Source organism: Lipotes vexillifer, unplaced genomic scaffold (genome assembly GCF_000442215.2).
Source record: "Lipotes vexillifer unplaced genomic scaffold, Lipotes_vexillifer_v1.1 scaffold239, whole genome shotgun sequence".
Lineage (NCBI taxonomy): Eukaryota > Metazoa > Chordata > Mammalia > Artiodactyla > Lipotidae > Lipotes > Lipotes vexillifer.
Genome location: NW_006769620.1, coordinates 2,577,577 through 2,604,822, shown reverse-complemented (window position 1 = coordinate 2,604,822; position 27,246 = coordinate 2,577,577). Strand labels below are relative to the sequence as shown.

The 27,246-nt window shown below is 39.9% G+C and overlaps 1 protein-coding gene across 1 annotated transcript in view; it reads right to left on the bottom strand.

Moving 5' to 3' along the window:
- ADAMTS9 (ADAM metallopeptidase with thrombospondin type 1 motif 9) overlaps positions 1-27,246 on the bottom strand; it is a 172,673-nt gene that overhangs the window by 125,097 nt on the left and 20,330 nt on the right. Inside the window, exons 4-12 of the mRNA XM_007445670.1 lie at positions 18,851-19,140; positions 16,520-16,603; positions 16,304-16,419; positions 15,267-15,307; positions 14,962-15,067; positions 10,051-10,197; positions 8,416-8,557; positions 6,357-6,461; positions 302-447 (exon numbers count right to left, since the gene is read on the bottom strand). Of these exons, the coding sequence (XP_007445732.1) occupies positions 302-447; positions 6,357-6,461; positions 8,416-8,557; positions 10,051-10,197; positions 14,962-15,067; positions 15,267-15,307; positions 16,304-16,419; positions 16,520-16,603; positions 18,851-19,140 (1,177 nt within the window). The remainder of the gene's footprint in view (positions 1-301; positions 448-6,356; positions 6,462-8,415; positions 8,558-10,050; positions 10,198-14,961; positions 15,068-15,266; positions 15,308-16,303; positions 16,420-16,519; positions 16,604-18,850; positions 19,141-27,246) is intronic.

Here is a 27,246-nt window from a genome sequence, read left to right as displayed (position 1 = left end):
GCGTGGGGGGGGCGGGGGGGGGGGGGGTGGGCAGTGAGATATACCTGACTGTCAAAATTGTTGACCAACCAACACAAAGCATCTACCATTTAAGAATCAAAACTTTTAATAATAAAGAGTCACAGGAGAAAAATAATAATACAGAGAGATAGAGCTTAGATAACACTGGTCTGGGCAGCTCTAGATGTCCATCCACTGTCTAATTTGGAAAGAGTTCTTTACTTGCCTCCAACTAAATTATTCCCTTTAGGAAATTTTCACCCCTGCTACCCCAATAAGAGTGACGAGTTCTAGGACTTACTCTGGTCTGTTGCACTCTCGAACAGCTGTTTTGATACCCCCTCCACATGTTCTTGAGCAGGTTCCAAAGTGACTCCAACTTCCCCAGGATCCATCAGTCACAGGGACCTCCATTTCTTTGGGAACACAAAATCCAAACTTGCAGTGCTGTATTTAATAAGGGGAACAGTGAGGGAGAGCTCGGTGCTTGAGATATTGTAGGACCCGCTGTCCTCTTAAATACACCATACTTTCATTGTTTTCCATGTGCTGGTTTGAAATGCTACAATTTCATCATCTACGTGAGTCATGGAAACGGTAGGGAGTTTAATCTCGGGCTTAGTGGTTTTAGGCTGTGTCTTTACCACTGGCTTGAATAAAACTGCCCAATGAGTGGCTGGCTCCAGGTTGTTAGGGTAAGTCTCATGGCCAGCCTAGAAGCACTCAATTAGTCTTCTTGGAAAAGTGAGGCGTGGAAATGGGTTGTCTACTGGTTGTAGACAGGGCCGAAATGAGTTATTGGATTTGCATAGTGCGTCTCCATTAACAAGGCCTAGAGATGTTGTGAGCCTGGTAAAATACAAGGCTTTACTGCTCCTCACAGATTTGAAAACCAATTTTAATTAAATGGGAGAGAGAAAAAAAGGCTAGTTACATGATTCCTATAAACTCACTCTAGCAGGGCACACAGGATGAGACTAAAGCAAAAATGGACACACTACAGAGAGCCCTAAACTTTATTGCTTTTTGGTTACTCATGGTTTCTGATTCTGCAGCCTAGAGCAGGAGGAAGGCCATGATGCTTAAAGCAAAACAAAGTAAAACTCCTCAGCAGGACAAGTGAGTGGAGAAGCCCGTTTCAACCCCCTGCCATTGTTGGGGTGTGAGGCCCTGACACAAAGCGGAGGTCAATAAGCAATGGACAAAGGAAGAGGGGCAGCAGTGGCAGCAGGAGGGTGACGCCCTGCCGCTCGCTCAGATCTCTGAAGCGGAGCTGGTGGTGGCCACTGTGATTTATCCACCGGGAGGACCCAGGCACGGAGTTTAGAAGCAGAGTAGCCTGGAGGCCAGGCGGTGGGGGGAGCGTGTGGGGAAAGGGAACAGATAAGAGGCTGGTGAAGCCTCAGTCAATGGCCAGTCCCAGAAAAGGTCTGGCGAACAATTATTTTAAAGAGCGCAGTTAGGCTTTCTCTATTCTGCCCTGCCTTCTCCCTTGTAATTATCCTCCTGAGTATCTGAGGACACATCCCTTTTCCTGGGCTGTTTGGCTGAGGCTTAAAAGGTTCGGCATCCAAAGAATCCTGGGCAACTCTGCACCCAAGAAATGAGGGCAGAGGTGACCACATCACTCCCTGAAATCATTTTATAGCTGTCTTTACAGCGGTCTTGAACATTTCTTGGAATATATGCACAGAAAATCAACGAGAGGCAGCTTGGTCTAGAGCGCCACTATCCAATAAGAATATAACATGCGCCACATATGTAATTTAAAAAATTCTAGCAGCCACGTTAAAACAAATAAAAAGAACACTGAAAGTAACTTTAATATATTTTATTTAGCTCAAAATGTCTAAGACATTACTATGTCTCCATGTAACCAACATAAAATAAATGAGATTTTTTTCCCACACTTTTTTTCCATGCTAGATTTTTAACACCTGGTGTGTATTTTCATTTTAGCACATTTCAGTTCAGAGTGACATTTCAAATGCTCTCCAGTCATGGGGAGCTAGTAGCTACCATATCGGACAGAGCAGGTCTTAAGGGGACAAAGCTTAGCAGGCAAACAGTCTGGTGGTGTGGGACGACCATTCTACAAACTAACTGTGACCTCGGGTGAGTCACTGAACTCTACTTCCATAGCTGAAAAATGGGGACCTACCTGCCAAAGTTGTTTTGAGTGTAACATGAGACAATGTATGGAAAGCACCAAGTACACAGCTGAGCACATAGGAGACCCAACTTGAACAAGGTTTGTAATAATAAGAGCAAATATTTACATAGCACTTAACATTTGCCAGGCATTGTTCTAAGTGCTATGTCCTCACAGCATACTATGAAATAGGTACTACTATTACCCCCATTTCTACAGAAAAGAAAATGGAGGCACAGGGAGGTTGATGTCAAACATCTGGTAAGGGGCTGAGCTGATAATGAAACACAGACAATCTGGCTCCAGAGTGCGTACTCTTAGCTGTGACACATGCTGCCTCTCAACTGTGAGCAAATGGCAACAACTGTTGACATCTAAATAAAGACTGAAATTTAAAAGCAAGATTAATGAGATGGTTAGGTAAGGCTTACACTCCAATGTGTCTAACCAATATCCATTCTCTCCTTCATCCTTATTAATAGAATCTATATTTCCCTGGATTCTTGTATAGATAGGAATGGTCAAAGAGATGTCAGCAGAATTCATTGGGTCAGATTCCTGGGAAGGTCCTTTTGCCCCTTTGTTCCTTGCCCTTTGGCTTCATTCTGCCCAGGACTCAGAGTTGATGGCTGGAGCTATAGCAGCAATTTTGTGACTTTGAGGATGATGGCCATTTGCATATGATAGTAGAGCAGAAAGAAATTAGGAACCTGGGTCTCTGATGATTTTGTAGACCTACCATAATAGCTCCATGACCTGCCTACCTCTGACTAGTTTTTTGTGTGTGTGTCAGAAAAAGAGCCAACTTGCTTACACTACTACAATTTGGTCTGACCTGAACAAAATTCCTAACTAACATACAATTGAGGTCACAGCTGATGCCCAAATTCAGCCATCAAATCTTGACGCCATGTACACATTATAAATTCTATAAATTCATTATAAATTCTACACACTAAGGAGAACGTTCCTATGACTAGTCATGGACTTTCATAATGAAATTTGTCTGTAAATACATTTTTTTCCTCATGTCACTTCAGTCTTCAATCTGTTGGCCTCTCTATTCTATAGACTCTACCTCCACACAAGAATAATCTTCAAAGCGACCATAATTCTCATTAAGCATTACCATAAACCAGAGCAGAATAAGGGCATAGGTTAAGCAGAGTGCTGCCATTCAGCACTGGATTCAAATGTCCTCATAGGGTCCCTTTTGAAAAGAAAACCTAAGTAAAAATTCACCTGCAAATTAAACATTTCTTACTGATATGACCACTGGCAGGGGTTCACAGGGGAGGGAGAACCTCAGAGGAAGAGGGGAAGAACCTGAGGTGACAGAGGCTGGACATGGGGACTGTTTGGCGAATATGTATCAAGATAATCTATTTTGCCAGGAATTTGAACAAACAATAATTATATACTGGAAAAGCCATTACATCATAACAAAGCATTAGCGGCTACTGGAGCCAGAGCCGAACTATACAGTCAGCCTTTCCTCAAAGTGCTCAAAACCATTTAAATGATATTTTACATAAATGCTCTTTTTGAGATTGGAAGAATAATTTGGAGGTCAATTTTGTCCCAAGGAGGCTTAAAACACAAGAGTTTCAAATCTCAGATTTACAAACAGGGTTAAAATAAAAATGTTAATGGACTTAAGAAGAGAATGGAGAAAATAAAAGGACATGAGAGAGTCATTCATCAAAATAACATTGTGTCAGCAACCCAAGACAGATTACTGCTGAGGGAGCAGGGCAGAGAGAAGAGAAAGAGAAAAGAAAAAATTAACCCAGCAGCAAACGGATACAGAATTTACTAGAGAAAAGGATAAGGTTTTACTGCCAATTCTACGAAAACAAAAGCGAAATGGAAAAACACAAAGAACGTCTATGCCAACATATTTACCATCTTATTTGTAAAGTGCATAAATGTTCTTCTGGGGAATAAACAAATGAACATCCACATCGTTAATATAAGTTGCTAGACTTAACCGCTTTTCTAAAACAAACTAAAAATGTACCTATCATGTTCTCCACATAGCTGCTTCTCTGAAGGTGCTCTGAATCTGCCTTTTGGAATGCCTTGATGTCTCTTGCTTTTGCTGAACAAAAGCATACAAGGGAAATGTTTTCTGAAAGATCTCCCCAATTTCCTCATTTGTCAGGTATAAGATTACCATGCAATCTCTTATTTTCTGTTTCTGTTACAAAAACAGAAGACTAGAAGAAGACATGACAGACATCTTCCCAGGTTCTGTGCTCCACGACTGACTGGGATACCATAGTACTACATGGAGCGTGGTAGCCTGTACATGACTATTTTACTAAATACAATTCATTTCATCATACAATTGAAAGCTCTACTTTGTTATGGTTTTTGCAGCAGTAACATGTGTCAGAAATAGACATAGTAGGTGGGTGCATCAGATTGACTAAGAACCATGACATAATACCAGTGATTCTTTTGAGCTCAGACAGACTCCATTTAAATATATAGTTGGCTGGCTCCAACTCAAGCCAACTAGCCAAGTTGTCAACTAGATACCATGTCTATTGTCATCTCCCACCAACTGAGAGCAGCTATAGGCGTCACTGTATTTAGAAGGACTCTGAGGCCACGTCTTCATTCATGAAGAAAGAGTGAATGCTTGATGGCTGCCATGGAAACCTGAGAACCATATCCCCACTCAAACCTGTGATCCTCTGGCCATCAGAACTTTGAGTTAAATGTTTTGCAAAATGTGAAAGGTTGACTATGGCCAAGGAGATATATTTCTTCTTAAGCTAATGAAAGGTGTGGTGCAGAAACTGTTATGCCTACGTCCTTAGGCTGTTTTCTTAGGCGGCTCCTGGAGAAAGCTGTATTCTCAATTGCTAGGTCCTAGCCATAGAGAAGCGAGACCAGAGCTGATGGAGTAACCAAGCTAAAACAAGTGAAAAATCATCTTCATTAAAATTTTATAAAACCACCCTAATAAAATTTTTAAAATAATAAAACCACTCTGAGAAATGACTGGATAAGCCACTAGTTCTCCTATTTGACCATGGAAACTTAAAGAGCTCAGTGAGCTTGAGTTATGCACACTCCTGTGGACCCTGCAGCTCCTTCAGACAAAGAAAGCAAAGGAGAGAATTGGGAAGGGAGTGGGTAGGGTGTGTGAGGACTCTGCCCTGAATGAGCTGAATGACCTTGGGCAAGTCACTTCTCTTTTCTGTTTCCTATCTATAAAACTGGGGAAGGGACAGTTAAGTTCCTCATCTCTGAGGACCCCATGTTTCCATGGAAACACCCTGGGGGCCATTGATTCCACAAGGCAAAGCAGAAAAACAGAAAATGAGATGAGAACAAAACATTAAAAGTGAGTAAAGTTGACAATGAGAGAAGAAAGGAAAAAACTTATATAAGGATAACATGAGACTCAGATATAGTACAGGGATTACGTCATAGGTAAGTGACTGAACACCATTTTTTGTATGGATTAAAAAAATCAGGTTTATATCTAAAACTTTTTGTAACCAAAGCCTTAACATATTACCTTTTTTATTCTTTTTTTAGATGGACACCAGGTGCAAAAGGCTGCATTAATCATATTCCTAGTTGCTGGGACATTGTTATCATTGGGTTGTACAAGCAGCAGATTTTGTTTGGTTATTAACCAATAAGTAGGAGCCATTATAACCAACTCAGAATGTGGATTTGGATGTATCTCAGGTGACATCACAGTGTCTTAAAGGGGTCAATACAGGCTGGGAAAAGCCTTGTATCCAAGTAGTGAGCACAGTTAAGTCTTCCCGTATTTCCGTAATTTTAAGATGTTCCACCAACTTAATAACGGCCTTCCACTGCCACCCCAAAAGAAAGAGGAAGAGAGAGAGAGAGAGAGAGAGAAAAGAAATGTTACCTCACATTAAATGTACCCGTAAATTTAAAAGCACATTGGGATTTAAAAAACATTAAAATGAGAAAAAGTATGTCTTAAAATCGAGGCAATAATGATAGCTATGTCCCTCGTGTCAGTATTATGCTATAAGGTAAGTCTGTACAACCTTCAACAGTAAAGTTGAACCTCCTGCCTCAGAAAAGTATTATGTATGCTGAACTATGCTACATTAACTTATGTTCTAAACAACGGTGACTGAGCCTACAGCCCAAATCCTGCCCATGTCTGCCCCAAGACAGAAGGACGAATCGGGGTGTTACTTGCCTTTCCAGGCTCACACTCGGTCCCATCAGCCCAGGGCGTGTGCTGAGTCCGGCAGCCTTTGTGCGCTCCATCCACGTTATTGCACCACAGCCGTCTACACTGCATCTGCACAATTCAGTTGAATGACAATTCAGTGACGATGTGATTAGAGGATATCAAGCAAGGCAATGGTTGCTTTCAACTAACATTTTGCCAATGACGCAGAGCGTGGGTTAGAAAGGGGTTTTTTTCTTGGTATGATAAATGATAAAATATTCCAACGGATACAGAGAGCAGTCCAGGAGACACATTTCTATGCCTGGGAGGACTTGCCGGGTTGTCAAAGGGGAACTACCGTGCCACAGAAACATATGAGATGTCATCTGGTCCTAGTAACATCTCCCCATATTACAGATAAGGAAACTGAGCCTGGCCAGGAGTAAAGTATCAACACTGGAAACATGTGAGTTTAGGTTTGCGATGAGCTGCGACTGGAGAGTGGGTTTTGAGTTACGTTGTGATTAGAGTTAACGTTTGGCTTGATGCGAAAACTGGTGTTTTTTCCTACTAAGCATATGTTATCATGATCATACTATGACTCTTCTCTAGGGCTTTCAGGGGTTGTCAGAGGAAAGAAGGGACAAAATATCATGAAATATTTCAGGTATACAAAAAGTATGAACAATAACATAATGGATACCCATGTGTCCACCACCCAAACAAAGAAAGAAGACTTCACAGGCTCAGCTGAATGCCATGCACACTCATTCTCAATCCCAATCCCTTCCCCTTCTTCCCACAGGTAACCGCTGTCCTAGTGATGCTCATCATCTCATCATTCCCATTGCTTTTACTACAAATGTATAAATATCTACCAGTAATATACAGCATTTCAGCTTTAAACAAACAATGCTGCTCGGTATCTCAGAACATATGGATACATCCTACAACATCCTGTTTTCCTCCTCTACACACTATGTTTTTTGAGTTATATCCAAGTTGACATATTTAGCTCTATTTCAGGCAAGTTTTTAAAGATAATTTTTCCCCTGAGGATGAAAATAAACAATATTCATAGTAGAAAAATTCAGAAGCTACTATTTTTTAATAGAAAAAAAGCTTTAAATGATCCAGCCTTTCCTGAAGCTTTCCCCCCCTTTTACATTGAGAACATACTCTGTAAAATAATTGTTTATCCTGTTATTTTAATTTAAAACTATAGCTAGAGCATGTTCCCTTGTACAGTCACTTTTCAATTTTTGTATAATATTGCAGTAAATGGAGATACTATAGTTTGCCATTCTTGGGCATGTGCATTACTCCTGTTTGCTATCATGAGTAACAGAGAAACGAATATAATCATAGATACATTTTACAGAAAATTTTTTGTTACTTCCATGGAATGACTGTACCTGCCAATTTACCATGCTATCTCTGAACCACTCCCAGCAAAATAAACAAACAAATACGCAAAAGAATAGAATGGGGCATCCCAGAGAAGCACAGTTCTGCTGATATGCCTCCTGATAACCACTGGATCAAATCACTGGTCCAAATGTCCATGACACATACATCAAAGTATCACACACTTGCCAGCTGAGCTACCACCAGAACCAGTTTCAAGCCCCAGGTGGTCACAGGCCACAGCTTCGACAAGCTAAACCAGGGAAACAGGTCTGTCTCATGAATTCCTGAATCTAGAAGAGCGCCTATAATAAAAGTCATCTGGACGAGGCAGTGGGAAGAAAAGGAGACAAGGAGGGAAAAGGGCCGAGCTCTGTCATTACGAGCTTTGTAACCTTGTCCCCTCTGAGCCTCACTTACCACTTATAAAATGAAAATGGTAATGGCATCTCCCTTTTGGGCTGAGAGTGAAATGAGAAGGTTCAGGGAAGGCCCACATGCAACACCGAGCACTATTACTGTCTATCGCCATCATCACTATTACTATCATCATTAATAGTCAATGGACCACTCAACGAGTGCTTTATGTTAAGAGTGAGAATCCAATGGAAAACTATGAATTAAAAAAAAGTCCAGAATCCATTTATGAGGGTAGAAACGGCCCCCAGGTACTTACCATATACGGGCACACCTGAGAACCTGGTCCAAAAATCAATTCACATTGTTTATTCACGTTGTAAAGGAGGCCTGGCAGTTGGAGAGGCAAAGGATAGGGTCTGGATTCAGGTTCGTTAAGCAGACACTCGCCGTAACCGGTGCTGTGGAAAGCAGAAAAACAAAGATGGTGAGGGCAGTGGATAAGATATGACTGTCAAAGGCTCCAGATGACAGTGAAGGCCATTCTGTCATTTTAATGGTACAGAAGATGGTTCCTTTTTTTGTATTTGTTTTATTCATTTCATCCAAACTTGAGTCCAGAAGCTGAAGTTCTATTTTCGGCGCATACTTGTTTGTGGAACCACCAGCTGTGCATACAACATAACCAGGAGGAAATATGTAGCTGTTCCAGAATTTACCACCTTTCGGGGCAATCACCTATTTATTTATTTATTTATTTATTTTGCGGTACGCGGGCCTCTCACTGTTGTGGCCTCTCCCGTTGCGGAGCACGGGCTCCGGACGCGCAGGCTCAGCGGCCATGGCTCACGGGCCCAGCTGCTCCGCGCGGCATGTGGGATCTTCCCGGACCGGGGCAAGAACCCGCGTCCCCTGCATCGGCAGGCGGACTCTCAACCACTGCGCCACCAGGGAAGCCCACCTATTTATTTTTTGACGTCTTCTCCAATAGAGTAAAGTGTCTTAGGGGTAAAAATAGTGCCTTTTTCACCCAAGCATGGGGCCCTGTTCATAACAACAAGTGTTTAGTAAATATTTGCTGATTTGCTTAGTGTTACAATAAGAAACACTTTAGATCATCTGGTTAAAAAAACCACACACACACACACACACACACACACACACACACACACACACACAAAACCCCCAGCAACCGGCCAGTTCTTCCATGTTTCTGCAAACACCTCTTCTGGAAAATTCACACCTGGTGAGTTCTGATTAACAAAACCCCCTCTTCCGTGTGGCTGGGGAAACATACACCCAGTGACCTTGGGACAATCACTTAACCTTTTGTACATCTGGGAGAGACGAGCAATAAATCTGTGACACAAGGATATTGTATAATGTAACTGGGTCCTTGAGCAGCCTGGTGGGAGACTTAAAAAAAAAAAAAAACAAGAAAAGAGAGAAGGAGAAAGAGTCAGAGAGAGAAAGAGAGAGACAGAGAGAGAATGTTCTCAATTCGACAATATGGAGGTCTGCGCAATTTTCATCCACCCATGTAACGTTCTTCGGGGGCGTCTCACTTCCCCACCCCTTTCCAACACCAAATTACTAAGTTAGAAGCATATAAGTATTTGTGGCCTTCCTTCATCATGTCATCATATTCATGGTCCCTTCCCCAAGACCTGCACAGATTTCACAGCTTTACCAACAATGAAGCAACATTTACATATTCTCTTTAAGATCCCAACCTTTTTCTTGAGCTCAGTCTGTAATCTTCTAAATTCTGGTGAGGACATGAACTATACAGATGTCAGAGAGTATTTTTCTTTCCCCTCCTCCCAGGAATGTCAACAAAAATAACAACTCAAAAGGAACGCTTGACTCTACATTTTCTTTCCCACAATTAGTTCACTGCATGGAGGCCAGATACTAGCATGAAGGCTGTACTCAAAGAAAGTTCAACTCTTACTCTAAAAATTCAGTGATGTATTTTCGGCTACACTTTGACCACATCCAGGGGTTGGTGTAGAAGTTCAGTGTTGGGGCCATGACATGCTGGGGACTCTTAACTGCTTCTTCTTTGCACTTATTGTTGTCATCATGAGGCATGTTGAACCTAAGGCCAAGGAGACAGTGATATAAAAAAGTCAATAAACACTAAGGGATAGAGCTGCTATAATTGCACTGAGAACGCATCTTAGAGAAAAAATTCAACTGACTACTGCATTACGGATGAGAACCTGAGTCCTGGTGAGCAGAACAAAACCTACTGGAGTATGAAAGGTAGGAAGCAGAATAAAACATACTTCTGACCCAACGGAATACGAAGTGCCTTTAACGTAAAAAAAAAAAAAAAAAAAGTGTACGGGCCACTATTTGGTTTAGCTGTACTTCTTGGAATTGCAGAGGCTCTGCATGTGCTGTAGCTGGTGCTAGAATACAGTAGTTGGAATTCCTAATAAGCTGTTGAAGGCCAGTTTATAGAGTCAAGAACTTGGCAGGTTATGATAACACTGTGCACATAAAGAGTCAGTCAACTGTCAAAAGTTGAAGTCAAAAGCTTCCTAATGAGAGGCTCAGGGTGGGTCTTGGCATCTCTTCTTCTTTGGGTCAGGCTGACAGATGCTAAAACCCTGCAAGTATACCGTCGTAGAGGCATGCAAAGTTCGTGCACAATAAAACCCATTAAGAAAAACTGCAAGCATGGAAACGAGAGGCACGCCAATCCAGTTGGCTTAACCCAGAGATGGCAAATAGTTTCATGCTTCATGCCAATTACAACTGATTGGTACCAGCTTCCTGAAAATCTGGGCACAAAAGTATTCTTAAACTAATCCAGGCTCTGCCCGAGAAAAGGCTGTGATGGAGTGCCAACATCCTCTTGGGTCTGGGAGGGAACTCGGCAGCGGCATTAACACATACTTGCCATTCTTGGCTTAGAGACAGGAAGTGGGGAAAAAAATGACAGGAAGCATTTCTCAATCCAGAAACATCAGTTCTATGACCCACATGCCTTTCTCAGTAAGATAATTATCCATTGGGTAACAAGCTCACAGGGGCTGTCCTCTGGATGACTATTCCGAATCACAAAACTGATGTATATGATTAATTTGGCATTTAGGGAGGAATTCCCTTCACTAGTTCACCTTGAGTTACAAAAACAACGGAGTCAGAAACAAGTATGTAGACTTGCTTCATATAAAAATAAAAGCTGGAATAAAAGTCTGTGAAGTCCATACCAGTAATTTCTCTTATAAAAATTTGGCCCCCTCAATAATTGCCAGATGGGAAATGTAAGATGGGAAAACTCCAACTCTCTTGGTTGAGGCTTAATAGTAATAAATGCTTAAGAGGCTATTTTCTTAAAGGAATGACCGCCCAGGTTTCCAAATCCCAGCTGCAGAGTCAGTGTAATACATCCATCAACAAACCTAATACAAGCAAAGTTTTCAAATCTTCCTTGTTTGTTTCTCTCTGGTGCAAAGGAGCTAGTGTTTATTCCACACCCCACCATGACTTGATAAAATCCAGTTTATTTCACCGTGTAAACAGAAAACTTTTTTTTTCATTCAAATGTTAGGCACGTTTGCTCATAGCAGGAGTGGTATAACAACTATTCATTGAGCACTTACTAAAAAATAATTACCAAGACTTTTTTAGCATTTACAATGCTCCAGCTGGTGTGTTAAATGCATTTGATGCTTTATTTCATTTAATTTTATTCAAGTTTACTTGATTTCATTTAATTTAAAATTATTTTATTTTTTATTAATTTTATTTGACCCAATGAATAGTGTGCTGTTACTATCCACATTTTACAGAAAAGGCAACTGAGTTGTAGAGAGGTTTAACTATCAATATTTGATCAAGGTCACATGGTTACTAAGGGAGCTGGGATTGGAGTCTACTTCAGACTGATTCTAAAACCTCCTGCTTCGGAATACATACAAACTACATTCTCTCCTATGAGGCAAGTTGCGGAAGATCTGTCAGCAACACTGTAAGGATTTCTGTATTCAGTAGAGACTCAATTACCTCTTAAATGCTTCCTGACTCTTAGATTCTGGGTGTCTGTGAAGCTGGTACGAGAAGCCAGGAGCTATTTGTGAACATACAATGACGCTCAACAGATACAAGGTCAGTTGCTTTTTCCTCCCAACAGCTCTTGGGTTTTATATTATCAGAAAGTCATGACTGTAACAACTTAACATTTAACTTTGAAAAAGTTCATTAGAAAATCTGCTACCGAGTACGGTAGCAAATTTTTTTAAAAAAGGATTTTTACTTTTCTTAATGTACGAACAAAGCTAACTCAAAGAGACAAGGCGCCAAAAGAAAAATAATTCGTTAACAGGCTAGCAATATACTTTCTGTTTAAGCCACAACTCACATCATTCACCGATTATTTCATCTCTTGCTTCCTGACACTTTTCAGATGAGGGGTATATGTATTGTTTCCATCTTATAGGAAGGGAAACAGCATATATTTTCCTCAAGTCAAAGGGAATGTTACAACAATTCCATCCAGAACTTGGGTATCTGGCTGCCTGCTGACTCTGCCTTAGAACTAGTGCTCCAACATCATATGCTCCTACGCCAGCATTAGCTACTACGCTTTGGGTAGTTTAATATCTCTAAGTCAAACACAGGGACAAAATAACATCTACCTTGTGGGGATTATAAAGGTTAAGGGAAATAACATAAATGAAAGCTCCTAGAACAATGTCAACAACATGGTTTTTGCAGGGGGAGACGTTTGTTAACTGTGAATTGAGACTTCTCTATAGCTTAAAATATTTTGTTTTTGCTACTCAAAATTCCTACTTTCCTTAAAATGTCAATTTTATAAACTGGCTATCTAAAAGGGGTTTATAAACTCTTTTGGGGAAAGGAATTAACAGGAAATTAATTATATTTCCTTAAACAGTATATTCTCGTTAGCCATATTTTGGGGGGAAATGTTAATCTGTTAATCACACAAGGACTTCCCTGGTGGTGCAGAGGTTAAAAATCTGCCTGCCAGTGCAGAGGACACAGGCTCGATCCCTGGTCCAGGAAGATCCCAAATGCTGTGGAGCAACTAAGCCTGTGCACCACAACTTCTGAGCCTGCGCTCTACAACCCGCGTGGTGCAATGACTGAGCCCGCGTGCTGCAAGTGCTGAATCCCGCGCACCTAGAGCCCTGCTCCACAGCAAGAGAAGCCACTGCAGTGAGAAGTCCTCGCGCCGCAACGAAGAGTAGCCCCCACTCTCCGCAACTAGAGAAAGCCTGGGCGCAGCAACGAAGACCCAAAGCAGCCAAAAAAAGAAAAAAAAAAAAAAAAAAATCACACGAACTCTTGCCCTTTCAATACATTTCTATCTCTGTAACTTTCCCCATTCCATTCTCTGGCCCCACTGAAATGCCACCCTATTCCTCACTGTGAAATCTACACCTCCTATTTATATGTCTCAAATAATTTACCAGATTTCTTGTAGAACAAACAAATGAAAATCCCCCAAAGATTCTGTTAAAATAAGTTTGGGGGAACTGAGTTAAACGAAATCAATACTTTAATATAGGTCTTGTCAGAGCCTTTACTTCATGCCATTTGGCCTTGGCATTCCAAGCATGGCTAGACTAGGAAAAATATTTTTAAATCACTGGATTACAAAACTCTTTTTTTCCCCCATGGACCATTCTCTTGGAATCAGTGTTAGAGCCCTGTACTTTGGAAAATGCTGGTGAAATCAACAGCTTTCAAACCTAGTTCCAAGAAATCCTTGAGTTTCAAGAAGGTGTTTCAGAAATCAAAGGACAGGTAGCTGACTAAGCAGAACCCCGATCTGCCACAAGGGCTTAACTGAAAGTCATGCCTCTTTTATTCTCTAGATATTGGGCATCTGACGATATTTCCTTTGGAGAAAAAAAAAGGGCTGTGCTCTTAAAATACGCTGGAAAATATATGCATTATATGTGGAGTTGGATTAGAGATACCTCTATATATGCATCTTGCTTTATGCCTATTATACTACACTGCACATAAAGTGCCTTAAAAAAACATTTCGTGAATGAAAAACCTTGCTTAATAGATGATGTTATCTCTAAATAAAGTTAACATCTGACATGCAGATTGATACACAGCTGTATCATACTAAGGACATCTTTTGAGAAAATTATTTCAAAAGGATATAGTATGAGTAATTTAATCATTCTAGAAAGAAAAGAAGGCAGATCAAAAACCAGAATAATTTTGAATAAATTTATACTGTTTTGCCCCATGTTCTAACCAGGCTCTGGCTCTAAAGAACAAAAAGGAAAAGCCAATTTCATAACGACCAGACACTTAGTGAACATAATTAGGAAATAGTTTCTTCTCTGTATCTTTGTTCATTTTTTCCCCTAAAAGAGGGATAGCTCTGTTCCAGAGACTAATATCTAAAGGACAACCTTAGATATAACTTAAATAAGGAATGATCTGGGTTTGGGAAAATTGTGCAGGCCACAGCAATGTTGGAGGATCCTACTAAACAAAGATGTTGTGTCAGGTAAGTTCTCTGGGCTGATATACCCTCTGCTTCAGTGGAGGGGGTAGAAAGGCCCCCTTTTTTCCACTTTGCAGTAGGAAAGGAGCATATTAGACCTTGCCTAGAAAACCTGTACAGTTAAACCAAAGAGACGCATGAGCTATGGCTGAAGAGGGTGCACTGTACTTATTTAGCTTCCCAAAGTCAAAGTAATTTCTGCCAGCTACATTCCAAGCTTTTCAACCCTGCAAACTCAACTATGATTCAAGAAGCGTCTTACACCCTCTAAAGTCAAGTGAATGCTCACTGATGTGAAGGAACAGAAGTTTTAGGTCACTACAAATTAAATGAAAATATGGAGAAGAAACGTACACATGGCCCAGTTCATGGGCTATTGTAAATGCTGTACTCAATCCACTATCTTCACTGATAGAGCAGCTTCTGTAGGGATCACAAATGGTTCCCAGTTCAGCCAGACCTATTAGAAGGGAAAAAAAAAAAAAAAAAAAAAAAAAAAAAAAAAAAAAAAAAAAAAAAAAAAAAAAAAAAAAAAAAAAAAAAAAAAAAAAAAAAAAAAAAAAAATCCACAAGGATTTACTTTAAAAAGCATTTGTGGCTTGGAAGAAAAACATGTCATAAACTGTTGTAGCCAGAGAGGATACGCACAGTGGACTCACCTAAGGTATCACATTTGTCATGAGCTCTGCAGATATCCTGTCTGAAAGCAAAGCAGACTTAGGGTCTTGACACCGAAGAGTAAATGTCAATACAAGCAAACACTTTAGAATCTTCCAGGTATTCACAACATCACCACTTTAGGGGGGTGGGGGCGGGAGGGTACTGGTTTTACAAAAAGCAGACTAACAAAGCCAGGGATTTGCAACTCAAAAAAAGTTTAGGAATCACTGGTTTACAGATTAAAAGCTACACTGAGAGGTTTTCTTCTGCCACAGGGGTAGCCAAGGGCAAGTGAAAACTTTTCTGTCCAGGATTTTTCCTCATACCTTGAAGCAAGTGATTCTAGTTTCTGAAGAACATTCTGAGAAGGCTCTAAATGCCTTTCCTTTAAGTTGATCTAAGAGCAAGTGTTTGTGACCATATCAAAGGTGACTGATGGGAGACACACTAGGCCAGCAGACCTCTTTGCTGCCCTGCACAGCATTTTAAATATTTTTGAGCTAGAAGCTACCATTTAAAAATTGGGAGATTTCACATTTTCCAAAAAAAGTATCCTTATTTCTGGTTTCTTACAGAATCACAAAAGCTGGCAACATTGGACTTATATCCTGCATGGTAACGAGCTCAATGGGAATGGCAGCTGCCCGCTCTATACAGGTGTTTACTTTCAGACCTGCCTAACACATTTATTGCCTACTTGGTGGCGATGGGTTACTGGTTCTCCACCAGGGGTTATTCTGCCCTCCTCCACCACACACCCTCAGAGGGCATGTGGCAACGTCTGGACAACACTTTTGGTTGTTACAGTTAAAGAGGGGGGAGAGTTACTGATAGGTAGTAGGCAGAGACCAAGGATGCTGCTAAACATCCTGCAGGGCACAGGGCAGTCCCCACAGCATAGAATTATCTGATCCAAAATGTCAATAGTGCTGAGGTTGAAAAACCCTGGGCTAGGGGCTGGCTACCAGGAATATATGACCTCATCCCATCAACGTGACCAGAAACTAAAAGACTGGAGGAATAGACATCCATATACCTCGTTACAAGAACTGCTGTATCATGCTGGATTCCACCTGGATGGTTCTTTGAATGCTGCCACTGGCAAAAGTTTTTTAATGTTGTCTGGGCATTAAAAGATATGGAAGGTCCTTCCTAAATACAGAAAAGAATTATGGTTGGTCCGTTGCACCAATACCAATTAGATATGCCATTTCGGATACAGAGAGAAGAAAGAAGAAAAAAACTTTATTACCTGTTCATTATGAATCACAACTAAGTTCACAATTACAATATTAATTAAATTTCCAATACTTGGGTCTTTATAGATAGAGGCTACCTGCAACCGAGATAAATTTTTCAAAGTTAATTGTGAACTCCGTGTAAGCAATAAGCAATTCACTTCTTATGCTGGGCTCCACCTCTTTTTATGGTTCATGCAACATATGCATTTTGGAGCTGTGAATTTTCATTCAGTCAACAAACATTTCTTAAAAGTCTCTTTGTAAAATTCATAGACGGCAGCTTTAGACAGTAATGAATGCAAACAAATTTAAATTTCAAGGTGTTTTCCAAAGAAACTGCATTGCCATGTAACTTAGCAGTTCTTTGTGACAAAACACTGGATATTAACTTTTGATCAAGCTTTTTCATCCCAGTTGAAGCTGGATTGCCATTTATGGAATCTCACATGGACCACATACTTGCTAATACTGCTGTTGTACCAACCATTTGTGTTCTCCACAACCTCGTAACCTGTTTTGTTTTGTTTTTTGGTTTGATTTCATTATTATTATTAATTATGAGAGCTAACATCCATTGAATGCTTACTGTGGACTAGATCCTTGCTGAAAACTGCACAGCAACATTCTGGGCTAGGTGTGACTATAATCTTTGCTCAACAAATGAGGAAACTGAGGCTCAGAGAAGTTAAGCAACTTGTCCAAGACTAAACAGCCAGCAGTGAGTAGCAGAGCCAGAATTCTCAGCCAAGGTCAATCTGACACTGAGTCCATGCTTGTCGTCAAAATCCTTAACAGGTCTGAATATATGGGTTAGAAATGGAGTTGAGTCTATGCAAGGCCTGACTAGGTTTTCCTTTCCCTCCTCCAGGACAGGAGAGGGCTGGGGCACATGGGACTGAGCTTGAGGAAGCGGGGTGAGGGAGAGGGCGGAGGGGAGGCAGGTGGGGTAAGGGTTGGGGAACACAGTGGGGGGTGGTTCACAGCAGTTCAGGGAAACACAAAGAGAACCACAGGCCTCGGAGAAGGAAGGAGAAATTTTAAGTCAGTGATCCCAAACGGCTGCTCTTCATATTCATTGGGGGAATTTAATACAAGTAGATTCCCATTCAAATAAACTAGAATCAATCTATTAATAGGAAGCCTATGCTGAGGCTTAAAATGAATGAAGGCAGAGCACATGGGCTATTATGGAACAATCTCCAGTGTTTCAAGAAAATAGCAATATGTAACACCGTGTATGAGAATGCGCCATCTCTGAAAAAAAAAAAAGTGTATCCATACATATTTGCTTAAGAAATGTCCAGAGTTGCCCTGTCCAACATGGTAGCCACTCGTCACGTGACCACTGAGCACCTGAAATGTGGCTTGTCCGAATTGAGATGTGTTCTGAGTGTGAAACACATACTGGGTTTAAAAGACTTAGTACGGAAAAAAGTAAGTCTCGTTAATAATTTTGTAAATGATAACATTTAGATATAAAACAAAATACATGATTAAAATTAATTTTACCTGTTTCTTTTTTGTGTCTGTGCGGCTAACAGAAAATTTTAAATTACATGTATCTATATTTTAAAAAAATTACGTGTGCGGCTTGCATTATATTTCTATTGGGCAGTGCTGGTTAGAAACACGGACAAATAAACTTGTCACAGTGGTTGCCTCTGAAGGGGCCTGGGAGCCTGGGTGGGGAAAGGCACTTCAGCTTTCCCACTAGTCTTTGGATCTGCTTGATCTGTTTTTCAATCATGCAAATTTATTACTTTTTCAATTCAAAATGGGAGTAGAAAAATTCAAAATGGGAGTGAGAGATTCCTAAGACTCACCCCAGAGCTACTTAATTAGAATTCTGGGGAGGGGGATAGAGACATTTTCCAAAGCTCCACCAGTGCTTCTGATTCACAACCAGCATCCAAATGTCGACCCACACCTGGCTGTGCAAATTCACGCATCAAAGGGCACTGGTTTTGGGAAGTGGACAAGCTGAAGGTCACATGCAGTCCCTAAGCCACTATACTGGCTTTACATGACCATGGGCAAGCAACCCAACTCCTTTGAGGCTCAGTTTTCTTATCAACAAAATGAGAATGACAATTTACCTAGCAGAGTTGCCAGAAGGATTAGAAATGATGCCTTTTAAGTAAGAAGCACATTGTCTAACACAGAATAAACACTCACTATTGATGCCCATTATTGTCATTGCCTAATCTCATGTTCTCTTCAGTCACTTGCCTGAATCGTTGAAATGCCAGCCCCGAATGGTTCTCCAAAGCACTGGGTGGAAACCCATTCCCCAATGGCACATTTAGGGACATCATAAATCACCTCCTTTTGAATGTACTTACAATTGACATTAAAGTTAAAATATAGTGTTGAAGGTTTGCTCCGTGGTATAAAACCATTCTGTTGTCTGCCACCACCATCACTTCTACAAACCGTGGATAAGATAAAAAACGTTTTGTTCTCCTGTGGGTCCTCCTTTCCCTTGTGCTGTCCGTCTTGTTACCATAGGCAGAAAGGGCCCTTTTGGTTAAGCTGCTTTTTAATACTGCCACGTCATCAGCCAGGCTACTCCTCTCTCCCCATTTTCTCGTCCTCGTTTTCCTCTTGTCCTTACTGTGACTATTTTCGTGTTCTGTAACAAATCAGATGGCATGCATTACATTTTGAGCCACATCTATTTCACATTAAGAATTTAATTGGACACGTCTTAAAATGATGCCTCTGTCGTCAAATTACATACAAAATCAAGTTCTACACGCTGTGGAATCTCCGGGTGAAACTATCTGCGCTCTCATCTAAATGACTAAGGACTTAAAATTAGCTTTTCTGGAAGCTTCCATAAATGCTCACCAAAGGTGTTAGAAAATTAGGCCTGAGTTTAGGGGAAACAATTGCTTATTCTTTTCATTCAGTCACAAAAGTCTGGCCGGGGTTTAAGTGGTTTGTATTCAGTGTTCTTTGCCATACATGGCGTAAGGAAGGGCCAACAGCACAGCTATAGAGCTCTAGAGAATGGAAATGCTTCACGTACACCACTTTTCATATTCAGTGAGATACAGTATAAAGGGGCCTAAGAGGTGGGCAAGCTAATAGACAGTACAAAGGAACTACAGAAAATGAATGACAAGGTATTATTCTCTTACCGTATTCAATCACTGAAATGCATGAAATGTAAGAACAGAATCACTGCTGTTCAATGCTTCCAAATTTTTAATTAATTTGTTTCAGGGCTCAGTTGAGGAAGTAGATTCCACTCAGGGAGTATGAATAGGTAGTTGGGACTGTGATATATAATGCCAGATGAGGTCTCCTCATTTCTGATTCTAGCCAAGGTACCTCTTGGATTCTACACAAGCTTTCAGCTCACAGTGTGGTCCGTGGACCAGCAGCATTGGCAACTCCTGGAAGCTTGTTAAGAATACAGACTCTCAGCCATAAAAAGAAACGAAATTGAGCTATTTGTAGTGAGGTGGATAGACCTAGAGTCTACACCTACACACCTACAGAGTGAAGTAAGTCAGAAAGAGAGAGACAAATACCGTATGCTAACACATATATATGGAATTTAAGGAAAAAAATGTCATGAAGAACCTAGGGGTAAGATAGGAATAAAGACACAGACCTACTAGAGAACGGACTTGAGGATATGGGGAGGGGGAAGGGTAAGCTGTGACAGAGCGAGAGAGAGGCATGGACATATATACACTACCAAACGTAAGGGAGATAGCTAGTGGGAAGCAGCCGCATAGCACAGGGAGATCAGCTCGGTGCTTTGTGACTGCCTTGAGGGGTGGGATCGGTGCTTTGTGACTGCCTGGAGGGGTGGGATAAGGAGGGTGGGAGGCAGGGAGACGCAGAGGGAAGAGATATGGGAACATATGTATATATATATATAACTGATTCATTTTGTTGTAAAGCAGAAACTAACACACCATTGTAAAGCAATTATACTCCAATAAAGATGTTAAAAAAAAAAAAAGAATATAGACTCACCGGCCCCACCCGAGACCTGATAAATCAGAATCCACGTTTTAACAAAGATCTCTAAGTGATTCATATTCATGTTAAAGTTCTGACAAGCACTAGTCTCCAACTTGGTTTGAAACTCACGTTGCTGGTGAAAATATTCAATTTCAGAGCCATCAACCACACAATAAACAGAATGAGCATAAAAGTTCCTGCTAAAATATGCTTTGAGTAAGAACAGAATTTAATCAGTTATCTTGTCTATCAAATCATAAATGTGTTTCAGAGTTTTAATGACAATAGTTTGTAGCCCAAATAGGCAACAGAATTACACAACTAAGAAATATGCTTTCCTAAGACACAAGAAATAGAATTTATTACACCAGTAATAACAACAAAAAAGTCATAAACTCTGAGTGGTTTCATATTTGAAGGGCTCAAATATTTAACCATTATAACCTATTGCTAAAACAATCAATTTAGGCCAGGATGTGTATTTTGCTCAAGTCGAGTGTTTTAGTGGTTGTTAAAATAGTGAAATCAGTCCAAATTGTCAAACAAGTTATATGTGGTGCAGCTATAGATAACATGACTAGCCCTAAGCCTGGTACGCAGTAGGATTCAACATCAGACTATTTTTCTTCCAGTCTCTCTTTCAAGAGTATTCATGTATGTATACCCATGCCATATAGGTACTTGGGCTGTCATTCCATTTTTAAATCACTAGTGATTACAGAATAGATACTAGACAAGCACCTACTTCATGCCAGATATTGAACTAGGCTCTTTTACATATGTTATCTCATAATTCTTCTCAGGCTGAGAAAATTACCTCTGTTTTACAGATGAGGAAAATAAGTCTCAAAGAGATTGAACAACTTGTCCAATGTCACGTACAGGATGTGGTGGTATCTGGAATCAGGCATGGATTTGATCAACACCCTAAACAATGCTCTTTCTATCAGGCAAAACTGCTCAAGAGCTAAGGACTGAAATGGGCTCATGGTTTGGTTGACAGTTTCTAAACTGAGCCTGAACTGGAAAAAAGACAGTGCCTGGTGGATATTTTCACAACACTAGCTTTCTACATAACAGGTGTACGGAAGCAACGTTGAAAACTGGATTTTTAAAAATACATTAAAATGTGTTACTTATTTTGTGAAATAATACCCTTCATGTCTTTTGTAAATATTTTAATATAATTTATTATAATCAGTAAAGTTTCAAAGGTTTTAAAGTCTCTGTTGTTTTTCTATTCTCCATTTCATTATTTCTGCTGTAATCTTTTTGTTTGTTTGTTTGTTTGTTTGTTTTCCCCCATTTTATTGAAGATGAAATGGGAATTCTTTTTTTTTGTTTTTGGGGTATGCGGGCTTCTCACTGTTGTGGCCTCTCCCGTTGCGGAGCACAGGCTCCGGATGCGCAGGCTCAGCGGCCATGGCTCAGCCACTCCGCGACATGTGGGATCTTCCCGGACCGGGGCACGAACCCGTGTCCCCTGCATCGGCAGGCTGACTCTCAACCACTGCGCCACCAGGGAAGCCCTCTGCTGTAATCTTTATTCTTAGCTTTCTCTTCTTTTTCAAGTGTCTTAAAGTGGAAGCTTACATTATTGACTTGAGATCTTCTTTCTTAATAGAGGCATTTAAGACATAGCTATAAATTTTCCTCTAAGCCATGCTTTAGCTGCAACCCATAACTTTTGACATGTTGTCTCTTCATTTTCATTTATCTCACAGTATTTTCCAACTTCTCCTTTGGTTATTCAGGAGTGTGCTATTTACTTTCCAAATATATTTGAGTTTCCCATTTCTCTGTTATTGATTTCCAATTTCATTTTACTGTAGTCAGAGGAGATACTCTGCATTACTTCTATGCTTTTAAATTTACTGATATTTGTTTTATGGCCTAGCATATGGTTTAGTCTGGAGAATGTTCCATGTGTTCTTCAGAAGAATTTGTGCTCTGCTGTTGTTAAATAGAGTGTTCTACAGATATCTGTTAGGTATAGTCGGTTTACAATGTTGTTCAAGTTTTCTATTTATTGGTTAATCTTCTGCTTAGCTTTCTATCCACTGCTGAAAGCGTATTGAAAGTTTGCACCTATTATTGTTGATTTTTTTAATTTCTCCCTTCATTTCTGTCCGTTTTTGCCTCATGTATTTTGGTGCTCTGATATGAGATGCATATTTGTTTATAACTGCTAAGTATTCCTGTGAAATGACCCTTTATCACTATAAAACATTTTGATAAACTTTATCAATAAAGTGAAGTAACCCAGTCAAAAAAGACCACATATTATATGATTCCAGTCATATAAAATGTCCAGAATAGGCAAATCTATAAAGACAGAAGTAGATTAGTTGCTTAGGGCTGGAGGTGGAGTGGGGACATGGGGGGAGGCATTGATAGGTAAGGGTTCAGGGTTTCTCTTTCAAGTTATAAAAAGGTTCTAATATCGACTGTGATGATGGTGGCACATAGCTGTGAATACACCAAAAAACCACTGGACACTTTAAATTGATGAATGGTATGGCATGTGAATTATATCTTAATAAAGCTGTTAAAAAAAGAAAATACGTCACTTCGTTTGTGAAAAGCAGATAATCTTTACTCATCGTCTTCCATAAATATCCTGACTTATCAGGTTAATTTATAGAAAAGCATAACCGCAGTGAGAAAAACACTGAGGAAACGTTATATAGAAGTCACTCTTTGGACCATTCAGGGGAATCATCTCATCAGAGGGGACGTGGGCATGGGAAAACCTGAGGATAAATCAAGGCACTAAGTGGAAAAAAGGTACACTTATTTAAGTAGCAAAGTTTAAGAAATTAAGGCATTAATCACTGAAAGAGATTTCTGACAGAGAACAGTGGTAACAGAGAAAAACCCATGTAAATTCTAATATACCTGGAAGACATTTCATTCACAGTTAATCTGTGTGTCAAAGAAACAATTCAGTATGCTTCACATGGTATAAAAATGCAGGAATAAAATTACTTCTTCAGAATCAAAAGCAGCATCTTCTAACACATACTTCCCAGTCTTTTAACCATCTGACCTTTTATCCTAATGAGTTAGAATACTATTTATTGACCTAATTAGCCCAACGAATTTCTACCTCATTAACCATTTTAGCAAGCAGTTTTGAATTTCTCATTACAAAGAGTAAGAGCTTTAAAGATTCAAATATTCGCTGTGACTACAAATGCAGGAACATTTTTACTGACGATGGAAAAAACAGACACTATGACTGGTATATCTACTCAACTCTCTGGCCTCTGAATAGAAATTGTTAATAGCAGAGAACAATTTCTACCAAGGGACACACAGTGCTAGGATAAAAAGAAAGTCATTCACATTTCTCTTTAGTGACCTTTTAGCATAATGGAACTGAGACTAGTATTTGAAATTTGCAAGGTCACTTTGCTAATAGTTTTATCAAAATGAGCTACGTAATGAAATTTCACCCTGATAGAAAGCACAGTATGAATGGTCTATGTATTTTTGCTCTTCATTTCACCCACAGAAAGCTTTACGTTTGTTATTACTTTTTTTTTTTTTTTTTTTTTTTTTGGGGTCCGCGGGCCTCCCACTGCTGCGGCCTCTCCCGTTGCGGAGCACAGGCTCCGGACGCGCAGGCTCAGCGGCCATGGCTCACGGGCCCAGCCGCTCCGCGGCACGTGGGATCCTCCCGGACCGGGTCACGAACCCGCGTCCCCTGCATCGGCAGGCGGACTCCCAACCACTGCGCCACCAGGGAAGCCCCTGTTATTACTTTTTATTGAGATATAATTTATATATCATAAAACTCATACTTTGGAAGTATACAATTCAGTGGGTTTTGGTGTATTTATAGAGTTGTGTAATCATTTCTATTATCTAACTTTAGGATTTTTATTGCCCCCAAAAGAGACCCTGTACCCATCAGCCGTCACTCCCCATTCCCCCTTTACCCCCCATCTTTCAGTAGGTGAGCCTCTGGCAATCACTAACCTATGTTTTACATCTATGGATTTTCATTTCATACAAATGGAGTCATACAATATGTTGCTTTTTGTGTGTGGCTTCTTTCACTTAGCATAATGTTTTCTAGGTCCATCCATGTTGTAGCATGTGTCAGGACTCTATTACTTTTTATTGCCATGTAATATTTTACTCTAGAAATATACCACATTTTGTTTATTCATTCATCAATTGGTGGACATTTGGGTTCAACAACTCAACTGAATAATGTTGCTGCAAACATGCATGTACAAGTTTCTGTGTGGCCATGTTTACATTACTCTTAGGTATTGCTGGGTTGTATGGTAAGGCTATGTTTAACATTTTGAGCAACTGCCGGATTGCTTTCCATAGTGGCTGTGCCATTTTCATGCCTCTTCTTGAAGTTCAAATACGACATTTAGAAAGGAAGTCATTTTTTCATGGTTTTTCTTGAAGGATTCCTCAAAAATTAATCATGTTCACTAAACTAAATAGCTTATGAGCAACCTGGCCTAGTTCAAATCTTAAAGTAGCATGTTGAACCAAAGAAGATATACAGATGGTACATAAGCATATGAAAATTTGCACCATGTCATATATCAAGAAAATACAGATAAAACAGCCATGATATACCAAAATCCAAAATGCTAACAACAACGAATGCTGATGAGGATTTGGAGCAAAAGGAACTCTCATTCATTGCTGGTGGGAATGCAAAATGGTACAAGTCACTTTGGAAGACAGTTTGGATGTTTCTTACAAAACTAAACATACTCTTAATATACGATCCAGCAATCGTGCTCCTTGGTATTCACCCAAAGGAGCTAAAAATTTATATCTACTCAAAAAACTGGACATGGGGTGTTTATGGCAGCTTTATTCATAATTGCTAAAACTTGGAAGCAACCAGTATGTCCTTCAGTAGGTGAGTGGGTGAATAAACTGTGGCATATCCAGACAGTGGAATACTATTCAGCGTTAAAAAGAAATGAGCTATTAAGCCATGAAAAGACTTGGAGGAATCTTAAATGCATATTACTAAATGAAAGAAGTCAATCTGAAAAGGCTACATACTGTATGATTCCAATTATATGACATTCTGGAAAAGGCAAAACTATGGAGAGAGTAAAAGCTCAGTGGTTGCCAGGGGTTGGGGCAACAGAGGAATGTATAGGTAGAGCACTCAGAGGATTTTTAGGGCAGTGAAAATACTGTGTATGATAGCATAATGATGGATACTTGTCATTATGTATGCGTCCATATCCACAGAATGTACAACACCTAGAGGGAATTGTAATGTAAACTATGGACTCTAAGCGATAGAGATGCATCAATGTAGGCTCATCATCTGTAATAAATGTATCCCCTGATGAGGGATGTTGATGGTGGGGAGGCTCTGCATGTGCGGGGGCAGGGGATATATGGGAAATCTCTGTACCTTCCTCTCAATTTTTCTATGAACGTTAACACTGCTCTAAAAAAACCCAGACAATTTAAAAAAGTAGCATGTGATATCTCCAAGAATCAAATGCACATTTGTATTCAGACAAAAGTAAAATATTTTGCCATTGGAACCCTCACATGTGCATGTAAACAAATTTCGGCATGTTAAAAAGCTCTAACTTGCAGTTGTGTGCTTTCAAATGCCAAGTCAAAAGCACTATAGTTATAATGCTTTATTCCAAGAACACGACTTAATGTTGACTTTTACAATTGTTTTGGCCTTGAGAACTACGAAGGGGAACGGTGATGCTTACACTACTACTAACAGCCACTGTTCTAAGATCTTGTGCTCTGAAGAAAGCAAGCTTCAAGGTCTATTTGACCTTGGGCAAATAACTGACTTTTTCTCACCCTCATTTCTTCCACTTATAAAGCTGAGTAAGAACAGTACCTCTTCCAAGGAGTTGTTTTGAGAAACAACTAGAGATCATGCATATAAAGTATGCAGCACACAGGAAGCAACCAATAAATTTTTTTTTTCTGTTTTTTACCAGTTATAAAGTCATGTAGTGAGTTAGAACTAAAAGGAACCATTTAAGGGAGAGAGACTATTCTTCTGAAAAACAATTTTCTGGCTCAAAATCATTTTAAAGACAAGCTGTTTTATACCCTTAAATGACCTTTTTACTTCTATTAGTAAATGGCCAATTACTTCTCTTGGCCTCAGTTTCCGGACCTCTTAAATGGGTATATATTTAGGTGTTTCCACCTTAAGGCTATTTTGAGAATTAAATAAGAAAGTGTGTAGAAAATTCCTTGTAAATTATAAACTGAATTTTAAAATATTATTTTTTGCACCTATTTTGTGCAAGGCACTTGGCTAAGTTGAAATAAACAACAGCAACAACAAAACAGGAGTAAAACTTGGGGCCGATCTTTAAAAAGAAAGTATCATGAAAATTTAAGATGGTATCAATATTAAAAAACCTGACAGCTAAAAACTTAAACAACATTTGCTTATTTACTGATAAGTATGTTTTAAATGAGCTTCATTTCACATTACCATGCAACAAAATGCATACAACATTACGAAATAACTGGAATTATTTTAGAAAATAACATCCGGGCCTGGTTATTCTGCAGTTACTCATTGAGTGTTTCCTACCCACTGGGGTTGAGCTAAGGAGATCCGCAAGTTAACTTTAACAGTTGGGAAGTTAATTATTGCTCTCTATGTTTATAAGGTTTATCAAAATTTAACTGAATTTTCCTTAAGGCACTGAGCCACCTTGTGACCTCATGGTCTAAGTGGGCAGGGGAACCACAGCACAGGACCAAA